General features: G+C 46.9%; 1 protein-coding gene across 7 annotated transcripts in view; it reads right to left on the bottom strand.

Annotated features, from left to right (window-relative positions):
- ARID1B (AT-rich interaction domain 1B) overlaps positions 1 to 22559 on the bottom strand; it is a 356628-nt gene that overhangs the window by 78735 nt on the left and 255334 nt on the right. For all 7 annotated transcript variants that reach the window (XM_084777436.1, XM_084777433.1, XM_084777431.1 and 4 more), the window contains one exon: positions 3424 to 3513. In XM_084777436.1, the coding sequence (XP_084633562.1) occupies positions 3424 to 3513 (90 nt within the window). The remainder of the gene's footprint in view (positions 1 to 3423; positions 3514 to 22559) is intronic.

The following is a 22559-nucleotide window of genomic DNA, read 5'->3' as shown; positions in this document are numbered from 1 at the left end:
TGGCTGGGGGAAGTCCCTCAGTGGAGCCTGTCTTGCCCTGACCTTGTTCCATCCAGCTATGTCAGGAGGTGAGGAATCTCTGCTCCATTGCGCCATCTTTGCCATGATGTGCAGCCAGCTGATCTTGGGCATCAACCCCGAAACCCCAAACCCACTAAATCTTTTTACCTGTCAAATTACTTACATCACGTCTTACTCACGTTGACAAGAGCTGACAAACACATGCTAATACAGAATATCAAACTCAAGGTTTGACCTTTTTTTTTTTTAAATTGAGCTATTAAAAGTTCCAGTAGTGAAGTATCAGATGGAGTTTTATGTGGGAAAATAGGTGAAATTGTAGAGAGAACACCATAGACCACTGTTTCTCAACCTTCCTAATGCTGAGACCCTTTACACAGTTCCTCATGTTGTGGTGAGCCCCAACCACAAATTTATTTTCATTGTTACTTTATAGCTGTAATTTGCTACTGTCATTAATTGCAATGTAAATATCTGATATGCAGGATTTCTGATATGCAGCCCCTGTGAAGGGTCATTTGACCCTCGGGTCGAGAACCACCATCACAGAAAAGAACGGAGAGGCCAATCAACATCAACGCATTTCTCTCCGTTTTGTAGCCTACATTTGTTACATCTGTGTGTAGGTACAACCACCTTCCTTCTACAGCAGGAAAATACAAACTGGAGTGAGTCTTGGTCACCTTCATCAAAGTACAACGTGGGGGAAGGTCTGCATGACCGATGCCCTTCGACAGAGCCACCCGTGTGAGGGACGAGTGGACACTGCACAAGTTAGAAACCATCCTTCAGGAGGTGTGGGCACCATAATGGCCTCAGATACCAAAGCTGCTAGGTCCACGGGCCTCTGACGGTTGTGAACCTCTCTTGAATGGGGCGCGCTATTTATTGATATAGGAAGAACACAAGGGCCAAGCAAAAGGGATAATGCCATTATTAAAAATTAAAAGAATTCAGCATCTTAGGCCTGAAGGGACTTGGCTCCAGGACACTGGGGGAATCATGGGGACTTGAGGAAGAGCTCAGAAAACTGCACTCCACAGAGGAGGCACAGCATCCTTTTGTGGGCCTGTAAGTATTTTTATAGTCCTTAATATCAAAGAAAGTATATGTCTTGAATATACATACATAAAAGGAAGTGAAGTATGGAATCTTATTATTTCACCTTCATCTCATTAAAACAAACACAAAAGGAAATCACTCAGTTATTTCAGGCCTAAGGAGCCAAGAACCTATGCACTTATCTAGTTTTACCAAAATCCATGATTCTGAAGGAGGACATTTTTGAAAACTGATGTATGTACTATCTGCTGTTTTTGTCCATTCCCTAAACAAGGCTGCCAGACGCCAACTGTAGGGACATCAACAGTGCTAAATCACTTCAATGCACAGGAATCAAAATCGGGCAATTTCTAAAGGCGTGTTCTTACATCCACTGAACAGGGCTGTACATGCTTAGTGCACAATAGATGATAGTAAAAATAAGAAATGGTTTTTATATCAAATATTTCTTAAATTTTAACAAATAATGAACTTATTTTCTTTTAATCCCCTTCACCCATTTTTAAGGAAAATTAACTCATATACACCAGTCCATTATTTAAATTAATAGCTGCTTAAAAATAAAAGATTGTTTATTATGCATGCAATGTTGTTTCTGCATGTACACCTGCACACCAGAATATGGCACCAGATGTCATACAGATGGTTGTGAGCCACCATGTGGTTGCTGGGAATTGAACTCAGGATCTTTGGAAACACAGACAGTGCTCTTAACCATCTGAACCATCACTCCAGGCCCAGTAGCTTTTTTTTTTTTTTTAAGTAAAATTTGCTTTTTGGAAGCTGTGTAGCCACGGTTCCAGAAGTCTTTGAGAGAAGGAGGTTTAGGGAACAGGCTCATAGAAAACATTTCAGATCTGGCAACTTACAGAATTACTTAATTTGCTATTTGAAGGAAATGTTTGCTGTCAGTGCCCAGACTGCCATGTATCCAGTGTATTAGCCAAACCACACTAAGGGAAAACTGACAAAGACAATGATGCCTATGCAGAGGAAATCCCTTACCATTAATTTAGCTAGGCTTCTGCAAGGGTGTCGGGGTTTCATACTTGTGTTTCTGCACACTCAAATCTTTCAGTTCTAAGGGCTGGGAATGCTGTTCCAAGGGCTGTGAGGGCTTCTCTCAGGAGGTGCGCTCGCTGCATGTAGTATCTTAGGGCCTCCAAACAAGAGGCATCTATGTCCTGCTAGCGCTCGGCCTGCTCTGACAGGTAGGCACCCAGTGCAGGAAAGTGTCCTCTTTCGGCTGCCTCACTGCCGGACTTCAGACCCAAGACACAAGGCAGGACCGATGCGCCATAGCCCTTCCACGCGCCCTCTGCACTGGCAACAGCGGGAAGCTTGAAAACAATGCTGACTAACTAAACTGTGCCTCCTTAATCTTCTGATAAGAAATCTGGGGCAGGCCCAGAAGTGGGAGTCACAATGTGCACGTGACTCTCACACACTCCAAAGTTTCAAAATCATCTCTACTAATCTCCCAGGAACACCAGCACCAGGAAGTTCTACCCCAAGCCTGCTGGTGTGGAAAAGAGGGCACATCTGATCCACAAGCAGGAGTGGCTAGGCACAGCAGCAGAGCATACAGAACACCTGGTCCATACTGAACTAGGTCAAAACCACCTCTGCCCTGGCAGCGCTGTGCAGTGCAGACAGCGCAGCTCCTCTCTATGCCAGCCTGGGTTAAAATCAGCTCTCCCTGCTTCTGCTACAGCGGCAAGTGTACTTCCCCACTGAGGACAACGATAGAAGCCTGAGGGACACCAGGCGTTAACAAACACATCATGGAGTGACGTTCAGCACCCAGTGAAGCCACGGAGAGTCTGCAAATGTGGGGCAACATCCTTTTGGAAGCATTAGGAAAGCACATGCTCCTTGGCTGACCTGGACGCCAGTGAACCTCCAGTGAGGGCTACATATGAACTCTGTGGCCTCCCTCGGGGAGCGAACTGTGTGCTCTGTCAGGTTGCCTCCAGTCTGAAGACCTTATGATTTTATACAAGATCTTATTACATGCTTAAAGTTTGCTGGTAAATACCACAGGAAGGAATGAGTGGTTAAAGCCATCTTCCTACACACACACACACACACACACACACACACACACACACACACACACACACACACACAAATACAGTCACCGTTTTATTAGAACGAACATGTGACGAGATGGGCCTGTGCGGGTGAGATCTCAGGGTGCTCTGTGAACACATTCTTTGGGTCCCTCCTCTTCGTAATGGCTGTTACATGTGCGTGTGGCTCATGTGCAGGAAGCACTATCTTTTCACACATTATAAAGAGCCTGCCTACAGTGGGGTGCGGGTGTGTCTCGGCACTTACCTCTTTCCTGTGGCATTGGGGACTGGCTCAAGGCAGGGTGGGAACTGGACTCTGACTGGCTCCCAGGTGCTTGAGGAGGCATCTGGCTGCCTGAAAAACAGGAGGAAAAGGGGATTTATATTAACACTGCAACCACAAAATCAAAAGAGTTACTGTTCACGTTTATAATCATAAAAGACACAGAGAAGAGAGCTAAAAAAGTCAATTATTTCTTTTTCCCTGTAAAATAATGAAGATAAAGATATTTACTACAAAAGACCTGTTTTTAAAAAACAATCAAACAAGCTAGCATGGTGGTGCACACCTATATAATCCCAGCACTAGGGGAGGCATAGGCAAGCAGATCTCTGTGAGTTTGAGGCCAGTCTGGTCTACAGAGCAAGTCTAGGATAGCCAAGGGTACACAGAGAAACCAAACCAAACCAAAAACAAATAAACAAACAAAACAAACAAATACCCAAGAAACTGCTTCTAAATGAATTATCAAAGGCATGGAGCGGCTGCATTCTCACACGTCCTTCACCATGTCTACAAACCCAAGATGGCCAGCCAACCTTAGCTTCACGAGTCTGAACTCATCCCTACAGGACAGACATGAAAAAGGGCTGGCATTCACTCACCGCTGGTACCAAATCAAGACCGTAACATCAATTTCTAATAAGCACTCAGTGATTCACCTGAAACTTAGAAGGCCTCCATGCAGCACAAAACATGAGGCACATTAGCCCTGAAGACAGGACCTTACTCTGCAATTTCTTGTTCTTGTTGCTGATACAGCAAGGGCGTCTGTTTGGCTCCTAGTTGTTTAATGTTTACTCAATTACATTTCACATATACTGTAAATGTCTTGAGATGAGAATCATGTCTTCCCAGGCCTTGAGTACCTCCCTTAGGATGAAGAAGATACAACCCATAATCTAAGAATACAAAATATAAAATAAAGGGAAAGACATGAGTCATGTGGAGGCCTGAGGCATAATTCTGAAATTAAGATTCATCCAAGACATTGACAGTATTAAGTAACTTCCAGCCCCAGAGTTTACATATGGCCGAATTAACAAGTATTGCATTTAACCCCGCTCTCATGGCCCAAGCATTCTTGACCGCAGGGCACTGCTATTTTGTGCCCTACATTCCCCCTTGGTTACACACACACACACACACACACACACACACACACACAGGCACACGCACACTCCCTCCCTCCCTCCCTCCACATCCCTGAGTGGTGGTCACGTGACCACGGCAGCTTATGCTATCTACTTGGATTCCACAGGAACTGATCTCCCTTAACTAAGCACACTACCAACAAGAATCACAGCCGAGTAGCTTCAAGACTGCCACCAAGTCAGCCGCTGGAGGTGACGTGACACCCTTGCAGACAGCTCTGACTCCGAGGACTGCCACTCATGAGTAACTGCAGGAATGGCTGTGCAAGCGGATGATTTTCACTGCAGGTAGAAGCAATGGCTGCGGAAGCATCACTGGGAAACAGTCCTCAAGTTCTGTGGGTGCTTAGTTACCCCACTTTTAGAGAGTGCTATAAAGCTTGGTATATATTTCTGAGTGTTCCTGCCACACCCAGGAGACATCTTGAGTGATGAAGAGCCCCAGATGTGCTCACAACCCACGCAGCACAGAAGGCCTGGCAGAGAGCGCCGAGTGCTCCAGTTGGCTTCATCCAAGGCATCTGTAGTAACCTAATATCAATACCAAATAATTAACTGTACAATAAATTCACTTAAAATTCTGGTCTAAAATAACTTCAAGGGCAAACGCTGGTCACGGACAAGGATATAATCAATAAAAATTGCTTTGTAGCTACTGTGGGTTACATGTTTTCTACGAAATGAAATACCTCATGGCCCCAGTCTATAGTCCACTTAGCATTTTAAAGTGCTCTACAGCCAAATTGGACTTTTAGAAGTGTCACTGGGGATGAGCTGCCGTAAGACACTAAGTGCTTACATTGTAATGCTCGCTTCTGCATGGCAGGCTGGACTCACAGGCTCACATGGAGAAAACAAGCAGCAATTCCATGTCAACACAGGGCAGCATGGCTTCCACTACACACACCCAAGGCACTGCTCTCCCATACCAAGCAAAAATAAGACTGTAAAAAACCCATTCCACCATGCTGAAGACACTGTCACAGCTAAGCACTGCTGTGGGCTGCCTTGTGCAGTGGAAGGGTGACATCCCTTCAAAGCAGTAAAGGAGTACACTCTTTCCACAAAATAAACAGTTACTGAAGAAAAATAAATCCAAACTACTTGGATTTCCCTGCTTTCATTCACAGTCTCTCTCTCTTTAGCCAGCTCCATAACTACCATGCAACAGTAAGTGTAATTACTAAGGAGTGACATCCTGCATGCATGCAGGGACATCTGCTGTTATAGCAGATGACCCAAAGCATACGTGAAATGTATGTGTCCACAGTCCATAGGAGAAAAACCAAAGTCCTTCAGTGAAATCAATTAGGTAAATACCTTAAAATCTGTGCTAATTTTAAGTCAAACTTTTCAGAGTGTGGTAATCGTTTCAGAGGACACGGCCATGTAAAGGAAGCAGATCAACTGCAGGGAGCGCTAACTCAGCTTTAACCAGAATTCACACCAAGGGGTTGTTTGCTTTGTTAAGCCTCGTGTTTCTCTCTCTCTCTCTCTCTCTCTCTCTCTCTCTCTCTCTCTCTCTCTCTCTCTCTCTCTCTCTCTCTCTCTCTGTAATGATACAAGCAAGCTGGGGAGAGTACAGTGGGCGAGAGCATGGCGGAGAAGGAGCCCACCACGTACAGCCATGCGCGTGTGGACACTTCTGTATAAATGGTGTGACAGGCTGAGTTGTCGCAGTTTCTACTCTCTTGGCTGAATACCCACGAGAGGAGCCATCTTACGCAACTGCGGCATATTTATGTTTCCCAGCAAATGTTTGTAGGACCATCCCATGCTGCTTTTAGCTATTGTCCCCTTACTGTCCTTCAGTCTTTCCTGATGTCATATAACCTCGACACTTTGGAAGCCTATTAATGAGTTATTTTGTATGATACTCCCCAGTCAGACTTCAGTAACACATTTTCATCGCTTAACAATGAGGACATGCAATCTGGGACACACGTAGGAAACACCATATCGTTCTCTGTCCATCCCTTCGTGTGTGTGTGGTGGGGGGGGACGACACCGGGAACATTCCATTAAGGTGATCCTGCTGACTACATGATCTGGCTGGAGTGCACTTCCGGGTTATTCATTTCCCTCATCTCCTGAAACTTTTAACTGCTTATTTCAGCATCTATTAGAAAATCCTGCCTATGAGGTTTACCACAAGGGTGTCTGCCAATGGTGGCTCTCTATGTCCCCTCTGACTTCCACGTGTGTTAACAGACTCCAGTCTGAGGGACGCTATGTTCTTGCCCTGTGGCCTTATGTGGCAAAAGCGAAGCGCTCCATGGTATGTTAGGTTCCGCCAGTGACCTTGGACATGATGGAATGGGATGTGGCTCTGTACGGCTTAGCCTACGGTGTGAACTGACTTAGGAATGGGTAGGAATTCTTCAGAACTTGAGGGCTTCACTCCTTATTAAGGGCTTTATTTTTAATATATAAAGCTGGCATGTATAAATAATGCACATGTGCGTGTAAGAGGAGGACACAGGTATTCCTTGATTGCTCTCCACTGTATCCTGAGGCACAGTCTCTCACTGGTACCCAGAGCTCTCTGGCTCAGCTCTGCCTGGACAACTTGCATCCTTCAGTGACTACAGGTGGGCTGTTATTACGATGCTAATGCCTGATTAGGCCCAATGCAGCAGGCATTTTAACATGGATCTAGATTTCCCAAATTAAGGCCCAGAAGCAGTTTTTCCTCCTGTTAACTCATACTGAAGCTTTTCCAGTCAGTCCCTGGGCTCTGCTGATGCAGTGTGTCGGATGTTCAGGAGGACCAGGCTTCAGGCTCCTCTGCACTTGTCCTGCACCAGCCCTGGGATCCATCAGGCACTTCGGAAGTCCTGGCTCCTGATCCTGTGTCAGGATGGCTTGCTGCTAATGGTATACTAAAGCTAGCTCTCCCAGTGGACAGAGGCATATCCAACCCAGGTATTACACAAACCTGCCTGCTGGTATTTATATGTATAAAGATGAGCTTATGTAAGTTTCTCTGATTCCTGTCCAAAACAAGAGAACATTTAAGGCATTTTACTTACAATGTTTCTAACAGTAACCAACCTAAATTTATACCTAAATCACTGAACTTCCCTACATCAAATACAGAGAACAATTATTAGTGTCGCTACTCCATTCAGGTGCTTTGTGCACCGTGACTGGCAGCACTTGTGTTGGCACTGGGGCTGTGGCTGCACAAAGCTGCTTGCTCTCTTACTCACAGTGGCCTATAAACTCCAGTTCCAAGGGATGTGACGCCATCTTCAGACCTCTGTGGGCCCCAGGCACAGATGCGGTATATTTCCATAAATGCAGGCAAATACTCATACAGACAAAATGTAAAGAAATAAAAAATTCAGAAGTCCTTCCCATTCCACTGTTTGATGTGCTATCATTTCACTTACTAATTTTTCATATATCCTTGGTCCAATTTTAGATTTGCTGTCATCCCACCTATACGGGGGATACCTGGATACCTTTATCTTCTCGTGCCTGCTCTTATGCCTTCAGATGAAGTCTCTCGTTTCACTGGCATTGGCCGCTATCCTTGCAAGGCCATCCACAACAGAAACTCAGCCGGGATCCACACACATCAGCACACCATCCACAACAGAAACTCATCCAGGATCCACACACCTCAGCACACCATCCACAACAGAAACTCATCCAGGATCCACACAGCTCAGCACACCATCCACAACAGAAACTCATCCAGGATCCACACAGCTCAGCACACCATCCACAACAGAAACTCATCCAGGATCCACACAGCTCAGCACACCATCCACAACAGAAACTCAGCCGGGATCCACACACCTCACCTCAGCACACCATCCACAACAGAAACTCAGCCGGGATCCACACACCTCACCTCAGCACACCATCCACAACAGAAACTCAGCCGGGATCCACACACCTCAGCACACCATCCACAACAGAAACTCAGCCGGGATCCACACACCTCACCTCAGCATACCATCCACAACAGAAACTCAGCCGGGATCCACACACCTCACCTCAGCATACCATCCACAACAGAAACTCAGCCGGGATCCACACACCTCACCTCAGCATACCATCCACAACAGAAACTCAGCCGGGATCCACACACCTCACCTCAGCACACCATCCACAACAGAAACACAGCCAGGATCCACACACCTCACCTCAGCACACCATCCACAACAGAAACACAGCCAGGATCCACACACCTCACCTCAGCACACCATCCACAACAGAAACACAGCCAGGATCCACACACCTCACCTCAGCACACCATCCACAACAGAAACACAGCCAGGATCCACACACCTCACCTCAGCACACCATCCACAACAGAAACACAGCCAGGATCCACACACATCACCTCAGCACACCATCCACAACAGAAACACAGCCAGGATCCACACACCTCACCTCAGCACACCATCCACAACAGAAACTCAGCCAGGATCCACACACATCACCTCAGCACACCATCCACAACAGAAACTCAGCCAGGATCCACACACCTCAGCACACCATCCACAACAGAAACTCAGCCAGGATCCACACACCTCAGCACACCAAGAATGCTACTGCCTCTTTTTGTCTTAAAGTCATGACTGGGGATCAGATTTTTGTTAAATATTATATTTCCTTATATTTATTTTCATGGTCTATAATATTAATGCAAGCGTTACTACAGAATCATCCTAGACATCCTGGGATAAACACCATTTGGTTATAGGGTCTTAATATTTTTTTTCCAACATACAACCAGATTCTGAGGGTGTTTATTCTAAATAAAAATAGGTAAAAATTGGATCAAGTCAGTCAATAAAATAGGTATTTTTAGTGGAATAAACAAGATACTGTGACTTGATACCGAATGTAGAGAAAACTGGCTAATATGTATGTACTGGCAAGGTGGTACACACAGAGTGTGCATACTTTACAGGGAGAGAACTAGTGATAATGTTTATGCGGCTGTGATGTTACTACAGTTCATTTGATCATCATGGAAACAACCTCCAGGCATGTCAGAGAGAGACTTTCTGATTTAGATGAAGCGGGATGACAAACCCTTTGTCGCTGGCACAATTCAAGGGGCCAGGGTCCTCCCTGCTTCCTAGCTGTGGACATCAGGAAACCATGGCCTCAAGCTCCAGCCACGGCAGCTTCTCAGTCAGGATAGAGCACACCTAAGCCTGAACAAGCCCCTCCCTCCTTCAGTCGCTTTTGTGGAGCGTTCTGTCCCAGCAGCAGGCAAAGCAGCTAATGCAGAGATCAGCCAGTACAGCAGCAAGGTGTGGAGCGGCTGGCTGGGACACTATACACCGCACACTTCTCACTGATGGACACTGGCATTAATACTCACAGAGTTTCAATTTACTTCTGTTTTCTCTATATGACACATCTCATTATAGTGTGAATCCCACAAGCGCAGAGACCCCTTTCTCCTTCATTCTTTGCTACATCTCCAGATCCAAACATACAGTGAATATTCAATACATATTTGTTGTGAATACATGACTGCTTATTCCAGAAAGCAAACTCAGACTAATAGCTCATTAGATTTTTTTTATGAGTTAACAGTAATCATGCAATTTTATCTTGTTATTCTAAATCAGAATTAGGCATCCTCCTTCCTTTTTTATAAACTGGCAGATAGTAAATATTTTAGCCTTCGCAGGCCTTATGTTCTCTGCCACAACTACTTAACTCAGTGATTGTGGATAGTTTATAAGCAGCCACTGATGACATGAAACAGTAAAAATAGAACTGTATTTACAACACTGTGTGATGCCCTGGAATTCCATAGGCATAGTGAGCTAGCTTCTTATAAATGATTCTATAAGTAAGAAAACATGCAGGACACTAGCTCTGAAAGGCCAGGAAACATCAGGCAGTGCTTAGTGAGAATGGCATGGGCAGGCCACCGGCACACGCTCCCACGTTCACTGCCGAGGCTTGTATGAACACACTGCGGTGCGCTGCGGAGCCACAGAGAGACGCAGAAAGCAAAGAGTGCCTCCTGGTCTCTAGAGTTCCCAGGATTCACAAGTCCCTCCCAAGGTTATAAAAGCAGTAAAGGATTTCGGGGATAGGAGACTGTCCCAGGGAGCAGCTTGCAAGCCTTGCACAGAACTCTGGGTATTCAGCTTTCATGAGCGTCACACATGCTGGGGTAAGCTCTGGGGATGTGGCTGCCTTTGAGTCACCTCAGTAAGCTCTCTGGCTCACTAAGCTACACTTTATTTCTTTGGTCGGTTGCTGGTGGCCTCTCTGGGGTTAATCAAAGCTCCCCATTTTCCAGGAGAAGTCACACAATAACTTGGCTTGAGACCTTTGCAAGTCAGGCTTCGTGCAGACTCACAACTCTCTTTGGCAATTTCAACACTTGCAGGTCTAAGAGCCGAAATATTTTCCTGGTTCTTAGATCAAACAGAACAGAAGATGAAAACTCTGGATGACAGTGCTGTTGGGACACCAGGTAATAACCGCAGCAAGCAGGTGCATGGTAACTCTCCCGAGGATAAAACTTTCCTGGCTCCAGCCTCCCTCAGTTACTACAGCAGACAAGACCAAGAGCTGAATTATAGCAGCCGCTGCACAACAAACTATCCAGGGGCCCGTGTGTGTGTGTGTGTGTGTGTGTGTGTGTGTGTGAGAGAGAGAGAGACTGTGCTTGTGTGTGAGAGAAAAGCAGAGACTATGAGCATAAATGTGTGTGAGTGTTTTCATGTATGTGGTATATGTATATGAAAGTGTGTATGCGTGTGAGTGTTGCACGTATGAGGATGTGAGAGTGTGTGTGCATGAGTGGAATGAACGCGGGTGTGAAAGTGAATGAATCTGAGTTTGTGAGAGTGTGTGTGAGAACGTGTTTGAGTGTGCTGTACCCCCAACACATCCCATGACTTGTGCATAAAAGTCAAAGAGCAACTTGTAGGAGTTGCTTCCACCTGTGCAGGTCCCAAGGGTCAACTCAGGCAGTTGGCCTCAGAAGCCACAGTCGTCACCCACTGAGCAGCCCAGGGACAAAGATCAAGCCTTTGTCACTAAGCACCGCATGATCACTGAGGAGGCAACTAGTCAACAGGACTGCACAGGGATGCGATTTACACATCTCTCAGACTTACTGGAAAAGCCATCTTCCTGAATTAGTAGTAGGGTTTGTTATGCGGCCGCTTTGTTTAAACTCTTTATTTAGACATTCAAACCTAACTACTCCAAGTTAACCTTGGAGCGTACAAACCTCTCTCTGACATTGCTCTCCCTCGATCCGCCTCCACCTTCCTCCATCTGTACGTGTATGCACACACACACACACATCTCCAATGCTGGGGAATTGTTTCTGTTAGGATTCTCCAACAGTCCCCTGCCTGTGATGTCACTGCTTAAGTGCCATGGGGGCGTGGCCCTGGGCAGGGCCATATAAAAGAACAGACCCTCCATGTGGGGCGTGCTCCCTCCTTCCCTCCCTCCCCCCCCCCTTCTCGTGTATCTCCGGAGATGGTCTCTGCATTCCCCTATTAAACCTCTTTAAGTGGATCTGTGACGTGGATTCCATCACGCTGTACAGCGTTTCACAGCTTCTCTCTCTGCCATGTGAGCTTTGGGGTCAGATTTGAGTCATTAGGCCTGGCAGGAGCTTTTCCCTGCTGACCCATTTCACCTGGCCTTTTTTCCTTTCCCCGTTTTCTTTTGCCTAAAGTCACAGAGGGGAAAACTGGTAAAGTGGAAAGTGGATTTTTGCATAAAATGGCCACTAATGCCCCTCTTGCAGACAGCCTGTTTTTAAAACTGACTACTTACATCACTCCAGAATTTAAGAACTAAGCGCATCTAAGGTTCCTTGATTTTTCAGCCATAACAGTGAGAAGGGAGCAGCTGGCAGGCAATGAGCAATAGTGAGTGTGTTGCACACTTACTCTGAAGGAACCCCACCTCTTGCCAGAGTCCCGCAAATACCTGCACTTCAATCTGCAATGTTAATTTTCTCAATTAAAAAACAAAAAATGTGATATTAATGTACCATTATTCAGCTGGTTGTTTATATTACAAACAGAATATACTAAGCTATTACCACCTTTCAAAAGTCCTATTTTATTTATTTACTGGGTGCGCCTGGGTGGGTAGGGGCGCGCAGGTGTCACAGTGCACCTGTGGACACAGAGGACAACTTGCAGGAGTTGGTCCTCTGCCTCCATTGTATAGGTTGGGTGGACTGAGCTGGGTCACCAGGCTTGGCAGCAAGCACCGTCACCTACTGAGCTATGCTTGCAGCCTGTTAACTTGTTAATGACAGTATGCTCCACATTTGTGACATGAAGTCAGTTTAACAGTTGGTCATCTGATGCCCTGAGAGGCCTGCAGTATAGACAGCTCCACACAGTGATTTTGAAGTAGAGAAACTACAAAGGTCTTGCAAGGCATAAGGTAAACGCAGTCTGAGACTAGAAGGCCAAACGCAGGCTTTATCCTGCAGGTCAGTGAGAGCTCTGACTAAAGACTGAGTCTGAGAACAGTTTCCTACAGCAGGCCTTCTGTGCTAAGGGCCAGGGCTGCAGGGTGGGGACAACCTCTGCTCTTGAGCCCAGGGTCAAGTGCAGCCCTGCAGCTGCTCACAGTGGGGCTCACCCTGGTGGAGCATTCAGCATGCCAGCTCTGTTCACTTCCTGTGCTCCTTCCTCTCAGCAATGAAAACTGTCAGGAAAACAAAAACCACCATGCAGACGATGTGGTGGTATTCTCATCAGAATATAACCTTTTCAAAAGGTCTGCTCTGGTGGCAGGGCAGGGACCATGTATTTGGATATAACGTTGCTCTCCCAGGAAGATAGTATCCCTGTGACTATTTAAAAAGGGGTAGTTCTGAGTCTGACTCACACGCAACCCCAGGCACGAAACTCAGAAGCGCCACCCGCCCAATCTGCTCTAATCCTTGCTTTGATGTAAGGGGGTGGGGGGTGGGGTGCAAACAGAGCAGACAGTTTATATTTCTCTCACCAGGACAAATTAATAGAAACAAAACCTCATTTCCTCTTCTCTTACCCATTCTTATTCCTCTTCAATATTTTTCCTCTTTCTAAGATCCCTTTCTTTTTGTTTGAGAAGCTTAATATTTGGCTGCCTTGTGAAGAACGGGGTATAGTGACAGATGAAAGACTTGTATTCATCGTGCAATTCAGAATAAGGGGGGAAATCGACTGCTGTGCGTTTAAGATTCTAACAACCTTGCAATTTTGTATAGTCGGTTCCCCCGCCCGCTCTTTTGAAGAAATCTGTCTTTATTCTGCTAATAGCTAACCCTGCTGCAGCAGCATGGATCCGATTAGCAGTTCTTGTGATACAAAGGGGACAAGGGAAAAAAGCTGTGAATGGGGTTGCCAATTTGTCCACCTGGACCCCCAGGAGAAAGATTAGTCGAGCGCCTGCCTGCTTCCTTTCTTTGCGATTGTGGCTGGTCTCTCCTGCAGGATGAAGACAAGTGCTTGAGCTAGGTACTCCCCGCCCTTCCCCACCCTCCCTTTAATCAAAGCTGTGCTCGCTTGTGCCCTTCCTGGTCACACTCCTCCATGACAATTCTGCTTGTAAACATGAGCAGGTATGAAAATGTCACGCAGGATGGGCTCCCCTAAGAGCCCATACACGGTAAGAGGACGCACGCTGGTCAGCACAGAGGCCGCGTTCTAACAACACTCAACAGGCATGGTGACACCACTCCTGGATGTGATAGGCAGGAAGAAAAGCCATACTGTTTAGAAGCACTAGACTTTCAGGAAGAAGACTGGCAGATTAAAATACTGGTTTTGGGTGGACATGATGGCTCAGCGGGTAGAGGCACTTGCCATTAGAGCCCGGGGACTGAGTTTGAGTTCTTGAACCAGGTAAAGGTAGAATGAACCGACTCTGCAAAGTTAATGCATGTGTCCTCTGCTACCCACACACACATAATAACAAATCAATTACTAACCTCCATAGTTTCTATTCTATTAAATATAGAATTAATTTCTGTTAAATATAGAATTAATCAATTTATGTGTGAAATTAACCTAGTTTTAAAAAGTTTTAAAACTTTATTACATTTGAAACTACACTAATAGTTTATTTTTGTGATAAAACTTAAAATTTCTATACCCTTGACTTAAAACTCCACTAACTCATAGACTGATTCTGTGGTAGGTGCACATGCACAGACCAGAGCCTGACTTGTTCCTTTTTCACCTTATTATTTCAGACAAGGTCACTCACTGAAGTTGACTGCACTGATTGGGCTAAGACTGGTCTCTGCTTCCTTAGCTAGAACCTCAGATGTGTGCCATCAAATCCAGCTTTTTACATGGATGCCAGGGATACAAACCTAGGTCGCTGTGTTTATGGGACAAGCGCTTGGGTGGCTGAGCGATTTCTTTCTTTTTGAGCAGGGTTGCATGCAGCGCAGGCCGGCCTTCACCTTGTAATGGAGCCGAGGCTCGATCCCAAGGGCTGGGCCTTCAGGCATATGTTTTCATGCCTTGCTTATGTGGTGCTGGAGATCAAGCGAGGGCTTCACACCTTCTAGGCAAACACTAAGCCAATTGAGCTACATACCCAGCTCCAAAACTACTTTTAAAAGTAAAAGTTAAGCTGAATTCTGTGAATTCAAGGCTAGCGTGGTCTAGAGAGCGAGTTCCAGGACAGCCAGGGCTACCCAGAGAACCTGGTCTCAAACAAGACAAAACAAAAACAAAAAACCAAAACAAAACAACAAAAACAAAAACAAAAAAGTAAGCGTTAAAGCACTGTGCTGCTCTGGGAAAACTCAACTCGGAGCTACTGGCTGAAACTCCACACACAATTAAAGGTAAGGACTGTCCGAGTGACGTGCCCTGGGGCCCAGCTCACACTGTGCCATATATTTGGCTTCAACCAGTGGCTTTTGAAGAGAAGGACTATGTGGGTGAGGGGCCACTGAGCCCGCACCGTGCAGGGGCAGGGGGCTTCTGGGTGGGCTAAGTGTCTAGCATAGCTCGGTGTGGGCAGCGGCTGGGCTCTTGTGAACTCTGGGAGCTGTGCGCAGGTCTCCTGCAGCCTCTGTATGGGGGACAACTGGACGGTGCGTGGCAAAGGCCAACAGAACGTGGAGAAGCAGCTGTGCATTCTGAGCCACAGCCTCACGTACTCACCGTGCTTTCTCTGGGCCATAGCCAGGTATTCATCACGCACACCTCTGAAACGCCTCGTGTCCTCCAGCTATCTGGAGTATATTCCTAACCTGTTGCCAAAGCAGGGATTTTGTCACTAGCTAAGGATCAGACTCGAAGGCCGGTCTCACATCCACAGGTTCAGAATTAGGTTCTTAGGTCCTGTTCTTAAAAGCAAAGGAAATAGAATGATCTATCCTGTTGAATCTCTGAAGAGCGGACAGAGTGACCAGTGAGAGGGAAACCGCCAAGGCCCAGCCACAGCAGGCAGGCTAGCCACGAGACAAACTTCAGAATGTTCTTTTCTCGGACTCCTTTTAAATTTTCCTTTCTGAACTGGTATTCTGAAATTTGGCCACTATCTACTGAGCGCCCCCTGCTGGCCAGTGCTCCCACCACTGATGCAAGGGAAGCTGCTCCTGCCACTTTTTAGGCCAACCACAACACAACAGAAGGAAGGCACAATCTATTGCAAAGAGGAAATCAGTAGGCATTTGGTGAGGAGAAAGAGACTCAGCGCTGGATCTTGAGGGATGGGATGACAGCACCAGTAACAGAGATAGCACAGTACACTCCAATTCAGCTGAGTGGGCCAAGGCCTTGCGCAGTCGTAGTTAGCAGTGCAGAGAGGAAAGAAAGTATGGTCAGTGACTGTTTCTAAGGGAGCAAACAGGAGGGGAGGGGAGGGGAGGGAAGGGAAGGGGAGGGGAGGGGAAGGAAGGGAAGGGGGGGGGGAGACAGCAATGCACTGAGGACTGGGGCTCAGATCTCTAAGAATGATGCAGTTTTTAGGCTCTTGTGGGGGTGGAGTGGCCTCAGAGTGATACTTGGGAAGATGAGGATCTGGCACTGGGGACAGATGCCGGCCTGAGATGACTGCATGCTCTCACCGGCTTTGCACTGCCTCTGAGGTCATAACCTAGCTCTAGAAGGGTTGGGAAAAGGAAAATAAATACAAAACTGGCAATGTGCTGTCCTGAGGTGGCTCCTTATCCCTAAGCACTGCAGTGACCAGTAACTAAATAATAGTCACCTAGATAGTAAGAATAAAAGTAACAGGAGGCCTCATGATGCGGTGTGCCTGGGGCCCGGTCTGGAGGCTCTGGGTAGCTGGAGCTTAACCTTCAGAACAGGAAAGTGAGAGTGGGGACCAGCAGTCTGGGCTGCCACCAGCCCCCTGAGCATGATGACAAGGCTAGACACCGCTACATCTCACTTCAGACCCCACAGGCTTGCACTTAGCATTCGCACTGAAATACAGCCCCTGGGTCCACATCCTTACACCTAACTTTTTGTTAAACAACAACAACAACAACAACAACAACAACAAAACAAACAAAACAAACCAAAATGCAACAAGTCCCCCTGCATGATTAATAGTCAGATGCTAGACCTCCTGTTTACATCCTTGCTCCTGCATCTCCTACTGTAACAGCATGGCTCTCCAGGTTCTTCATCCCTAACCTCCTCCTCCTCCTCATCCACACGCGTACTGTGCAGACACTGTGATTACTTTCCTTAGGATCCTGCCGTGGCCTGCAGGCCCCGATTCTGCCCTTGCTCTTTAACCAAGCAGCCGGGATGGCCCCTTAACGCCTAACCTGGACCACATGTCCTAATTATAATGTACTTGCCTTAGTTATTAAGGCAGGGCCTGTCAATTAAGCTGACTCTCGAGCCTGATCTGGGGATCTAATCTCCAGGCTGAATGCTTTACTGCCAAAACATCTCCCAGACTCAGAGCACACTCGTTTACGTGCTTCCCGTTTTTCTCATACCTTGTGAGAACACGGACCTCCACACACAGGTCCAGTGTGTTCCCCACGTTCCTAGAAACATGTCCACAGTCTAATTTGTGGACTGAATCAACCAACCAAGAAAGTGATAAACTAAGGAACGGAGGACATGCAGCTGGGCAGGCTGGCCGTCTGGGCACACAGGAGGCAGCAGCAGCATGCAACTAAACCAGTCATGCAGCACTGCGCTGGCATCCTTCGCAAGGTCACACCCCTGGCATTCCGCTATGTGCATTTAAAGCAGTTTGCAAGTACAAACCTCGCTGTCACTTTCTGTTTGGAAGGGAGAATGTCAACACCAACCATCCCTGGTTATAGCATTTATAAACATGCAGATGTGGATTATTCAAGATTAATGCATTTCAGGATTGGTGTCGGCATTCCGTTTGTCTCGTGCCCAAATCAATTCTGCTCTTCATTAGTCAATGACAACCCACATCATCCTGTTATGGAAGAGAAATCAAAGGTGCAAGTGTGGGTGTGAGCGTAAGTGATGAAGCTGATTAGTAGCAGGCCTAACGGCTATAATCAATCAACACATCACAATTCTCAGCTTATCGGAAGATAGGGAAATAGACCGAACCCTCCTTCCGCATCAACGACTCACTCCATTTAGAGAAGTTCAGGAACACCTCGGTTCAGAGCACTATCCACTTAACCGCCATTTCCCAAAAGGTAGCAAAGTGGATTCTGACATTTTCTTCTTCTAGGCTTCAACTAGCTCATAAAAGCTTTGTACCCCTCAAGTCTTGAGTCCTTAGTACAGGAGCTCAGTGTTAACTGCTTTTCCACAGAAGCTGCGTACAGCTCTGCAGTCCACAAGCTCCAGAAGGGAACGAAGGCCAGAAATGAACATGGTGTCTGATTCTCACTTCAGCGGATGATGCAGTGAAAAGGGACATGCCGACACAGGCAAAGACCAGAGGTGGGGGTGAGGTCAGCAGGAGCTTAAACAGAAGGACAAGAGGGAGTGAAAAGGAAGGTGGAAATGCGCTTGAGAAGTCCCTAGTGTCTTCATGGTCTCTAAATACAGAGGGAGAGGAAGAGAGAAGCTGAATTTCAAATGAAGACCAGCTTCAGGCTTGTACTTTTGGAAAATAGAAACCACACTCATGACCCAGCCAGAAGAACGCCACTGGCTAAATATAGTGCAGGTATCACAGGCAAAGCTGGAGTGTGTGCGCATGCACGTGCCATGCCACGCATGCATGCGCGCGACCCTGGAGTGCAGGGCTCTTTCAAAACAGGGGTGGATCTTGGTATGAATTGTTGCAGGCTGCAAAGGGGAGGCTGAATGCCACACTTTCCCTCACCAAGCTCCCTCCATCTCTCAAAGGCAGAACATGTGTCTGCTTCCCTCACTGTTGCTAAGCATCATTTGTGAAGGATGGGAAATTACTGCTTTGTTTAACACACAAATATTTTACATTGTAAGGGGAAAAAATACTGGCTAAGTTCTCTCAGTTTGTAGAAATGCTGAATTGATGTTTTCTGTGTAGCCACCGATTAGAAACATGGATCTATCAATGGCATTTTGTGTTTAATTTTTTTTTTTCCTTTTGCCTGTTCAGTTTGCCAATAAGCAGCATGCATTCCCCCTGGAACAAGCTGTCACAGAATTTCTACCTCCGGAGAAGCCAAAATGGAGCACGTGATATATGGGACGAGCGTTCAGCAGGTAGGAGACTGGTGCAGACATACAAAACGGTGTTGTCACCGCAATACCACGTGCAGCCCAGTACTTGCAATGCTAAAAGAAAATTGGCCTGGAAATGTTTACAGAAAAATAAACCTGTAATTTACCCTGTGCTTTATTAAGGATAAATTAAAACATGGAAAATGTATTTATAAAGATGGGCTTGGCTTGAGCCTTGAAAGATTTAAAAGTCTATGAAGAATAGATTAAATAAAAGAGTGACACTGGTTTGCACCCTCTGTGGTTCATTTTATAGACACTGATCTTGACAAATGACTTCAGGAACCTATCATTTCCTCTCACTAAAATCCTTCCTGCTCACTTATGCCCATGACTAACTCCTTGCTGCCATTCGTCTTTCTCTTCCCCGTTTCAGCATCCTTTCTGAATCTGCTGTGTGAATATCAAATTAAGTAAGAAAGTTTAGAATATCTTGTTTGTAGCTGCAGCTCTGAAAGGCACTTAGCTTCTCACTGAGCACAGGCTGGGCTGTTTAAATGCCACACAGCAGCCCAGCAAACCTATTTCCAGATGCAGGCACACACGCACATACGCACGAGCACACACCCTTTTAAATGTGCATTTGCTGTCTGGCGGCAAGTTGGATGAACAATTCCCCGTCCAGGAGCTGAAATGACAGGCTCTGCAACGTGGGATGAGGCTGAACGCTATGGAACTGAAGCTCACAGAACACAGGCCATCTCTGGCAAGCTTCACCCTGGCAAGCTTTTCCAAAGCACAGAAACAAGGGGCCTTTGCCAGGCAGGGGTGTGTCAGCTCTTGGGAAGGGACAGCTGCGGAGGAGCTGTGTGTGTGTGTGTGTGTGTGTGTGTGTGTGTGTGTGTGTGTGTATGAGAGAGAGAGAGAGAGAGAGAGAGAGAGAGAGAGAGAGAGAGAGAGAGAGAGACAGACAGACAGACAGACAGACAGACAGACAGACAGACAGTGACAGAAGAGAGATAGAGACAGAGATGGAGAGGACCAGCTGCAGAGGGAAGGGGGCTTACTGAGGAGGGAGAAATGCACAGAGGGCAGTGCTTAAGAGATGACTCAAAGGCCTCTCCTCACTAGACTCTTCTCTTAAGCTCTCTGGACTCTTGGCCTACCTAACAAAGCCCTCACTGTCACTTGGCCAGCTGTCACTTCCAGGGAAGGTGGGTGAGCCACCCTCATCATCAAAGTTCACGACGCTTATACAACCTAAAAGCAAACAGCAGAAAGAAAACAAAAGGAAAAAATGAAAACAAAAACAGGAGTGGGAGGAATTTGCCTTTGTATTTGATACAACTCTGTTTAGCTCTCACAGGTAGGAAGAGGTACCTTCCTATAATAAAAACCAATGCCACACAAGAATTGCCAGAAAGCTGTGTCACTTTGATGAGGCATTCATGTGAATATCTTACCTGGTATTTTTTGTCCTAACCTATTATCCATGGCCATCGGATGAGAGTGACCTAATTCCACACACAACAGGCCAGAGGCAAAAAACCAAAATGGAGCATGAGCAAGACCCTGAAGCACACGCCCTTAGACATTCATTAAAAAATGCAAGGCAGAGGCATGAGCAATGCAAACAAACAAGCAGCTGCCCGGCCAGGAGCACACCTACCCTGCACACCACTCTCCCAGTCTGTACCCTTGGCTGCATGCACAGCACAGGCAGGAGAAGCTAACAAAAAGCTCTGTGTTAAATGGAAGCTGCAAAGGGTGGGCTGATTCGCATTTGTGCTTTGTTAGACATCTTCAAGGGGGCTCAGGAGGCAAGGCCAGCCAAGCCAGCACACAGGACTCTCGGGCATCAGCAGGGTACCGCTGCTGCTGACTCAGCTTGGGCAGAGCTGGGGGATCAGATCCAGCACATATTTGTACATTCAAAGGCCTCACTCCTGAAATCCTGGCAAGGAACTCTTGGGCTGTAACTTGAGAAACTGCCACACTGAAATGTGACCAAATTGGTTATTATTAGAAGACACTGCCGGCAAATACTTCAGAATTAACCACAACCTAACCGAAATAAAACACACGCGCCCTACGCACAAGGAGGGCGAAGGCTCTTTGCTCTGGCCTTTAAATGCAAACATATCACTACCAGCAGGTGAGAAATGAGGAGAGCAGTAGAAAGCAGACCCTGTAACATCACCGGGGAGAACGCCACACAGGTGGGCCTGCATTTCTGGCACGCGCCTGCGATGCTGGAGCACAGCTTGTGCCGAGTCAGGAGGCAATCCGAGTCCCCAACAGGAACCCTCCATCCCAAGAGCACATGAAGCAAAGACCCCAGGAGGGACAGGTGTGGTGAGCCATCAGGACTCTGGAGCTGAGCCTTGGACACCCATGGGGCTGGGCCTTGGACTCCATGGATAATCTGAACCAGCCACTTAGGCCACTTGACTAGGGTTGGATCCCCCGTAAGGCTCATCCCCATCCATGTCATGAATCCGGCAGAGATGGAGAAAAATGGTTATTCTCCTCTTCTCACAAGTCCTGGGCGAACAGCACCAGGAAGAATGAGCATAGTGCGTGGCTGCACGGTGGGCTGCACAGCAGCTGACTGCTTCCCAGGGAGCTGCCGGGAGGGTGGTACTGCCAGAGCCAGTCCACAGGCGAGCTCAGGTAAAACAAGCTGGCCTCCATGTTCCTGGAGCTTGGGAAGCGTGCCTGGGGAAGTCACGTACCCGCTACAGGACACGGACACATGCGTGTGCAGATTCAGAACCAAGTGCAGAAAGTGTGCTATCCCAGCTAACAAAACTAAAGAGGGGGAGGGTGGGGGTGGGGTGAGGCAGAATTAAGTCTCTAGTGGAAGCTATGTTAGCATTACAAGTACATAGATAGCAAAAACCAACTCTATGGGAAAATTTACTGTAAATGGAGAAACTCAAGGTGTTGAAGTTTCACCACATGGCACAACTGGATTCAGACTTGTGATCCTCTGCCCCAGCTTCGCACGTACTCGGATGACAGCCATGTGCCACCACACTGGGTGGGTAACAGGTCAGACCTTTCAAATGAATCTCATCAAAGCAGCAAATGTAATGAGCGCCACATAATCCTGACATTCAGGCTGAGGAATGGGCTCAATGGCAGAGCACTTAGCCAGCATGTGCCACGCCTAAAACCAAAAGGCAAACAAACAGAAACAAACCAAACAAGAAACCAAAATGTCCTGTGGTAGGGTGCTCACTAGTATTTATAATGCCCTCGGCTCAGTTCCCAAAATGGCATCTCCCAAGGCCACCCACATAAGACGAATGCCCTTGGACTTAGCTGGGAAGTGGGGGAGGGTGAAGGATAGAAATCACCGACATTCATG

This window comes from Acomys minous, assembly GCF_964271855.1.
Source record: "Acomys minous genome assembly, chromosome: 3".
NCBI lineage: Eukaryota > Metazoa > Chordata > Mammalia > Rodentia > Muridae > Acomys > Acomys minous.
The sequence above is the reverse complement of the archived record's forward strand: the minus strand, read 5'-3'. Positions and strand labels throughout refer to the sequence as shown.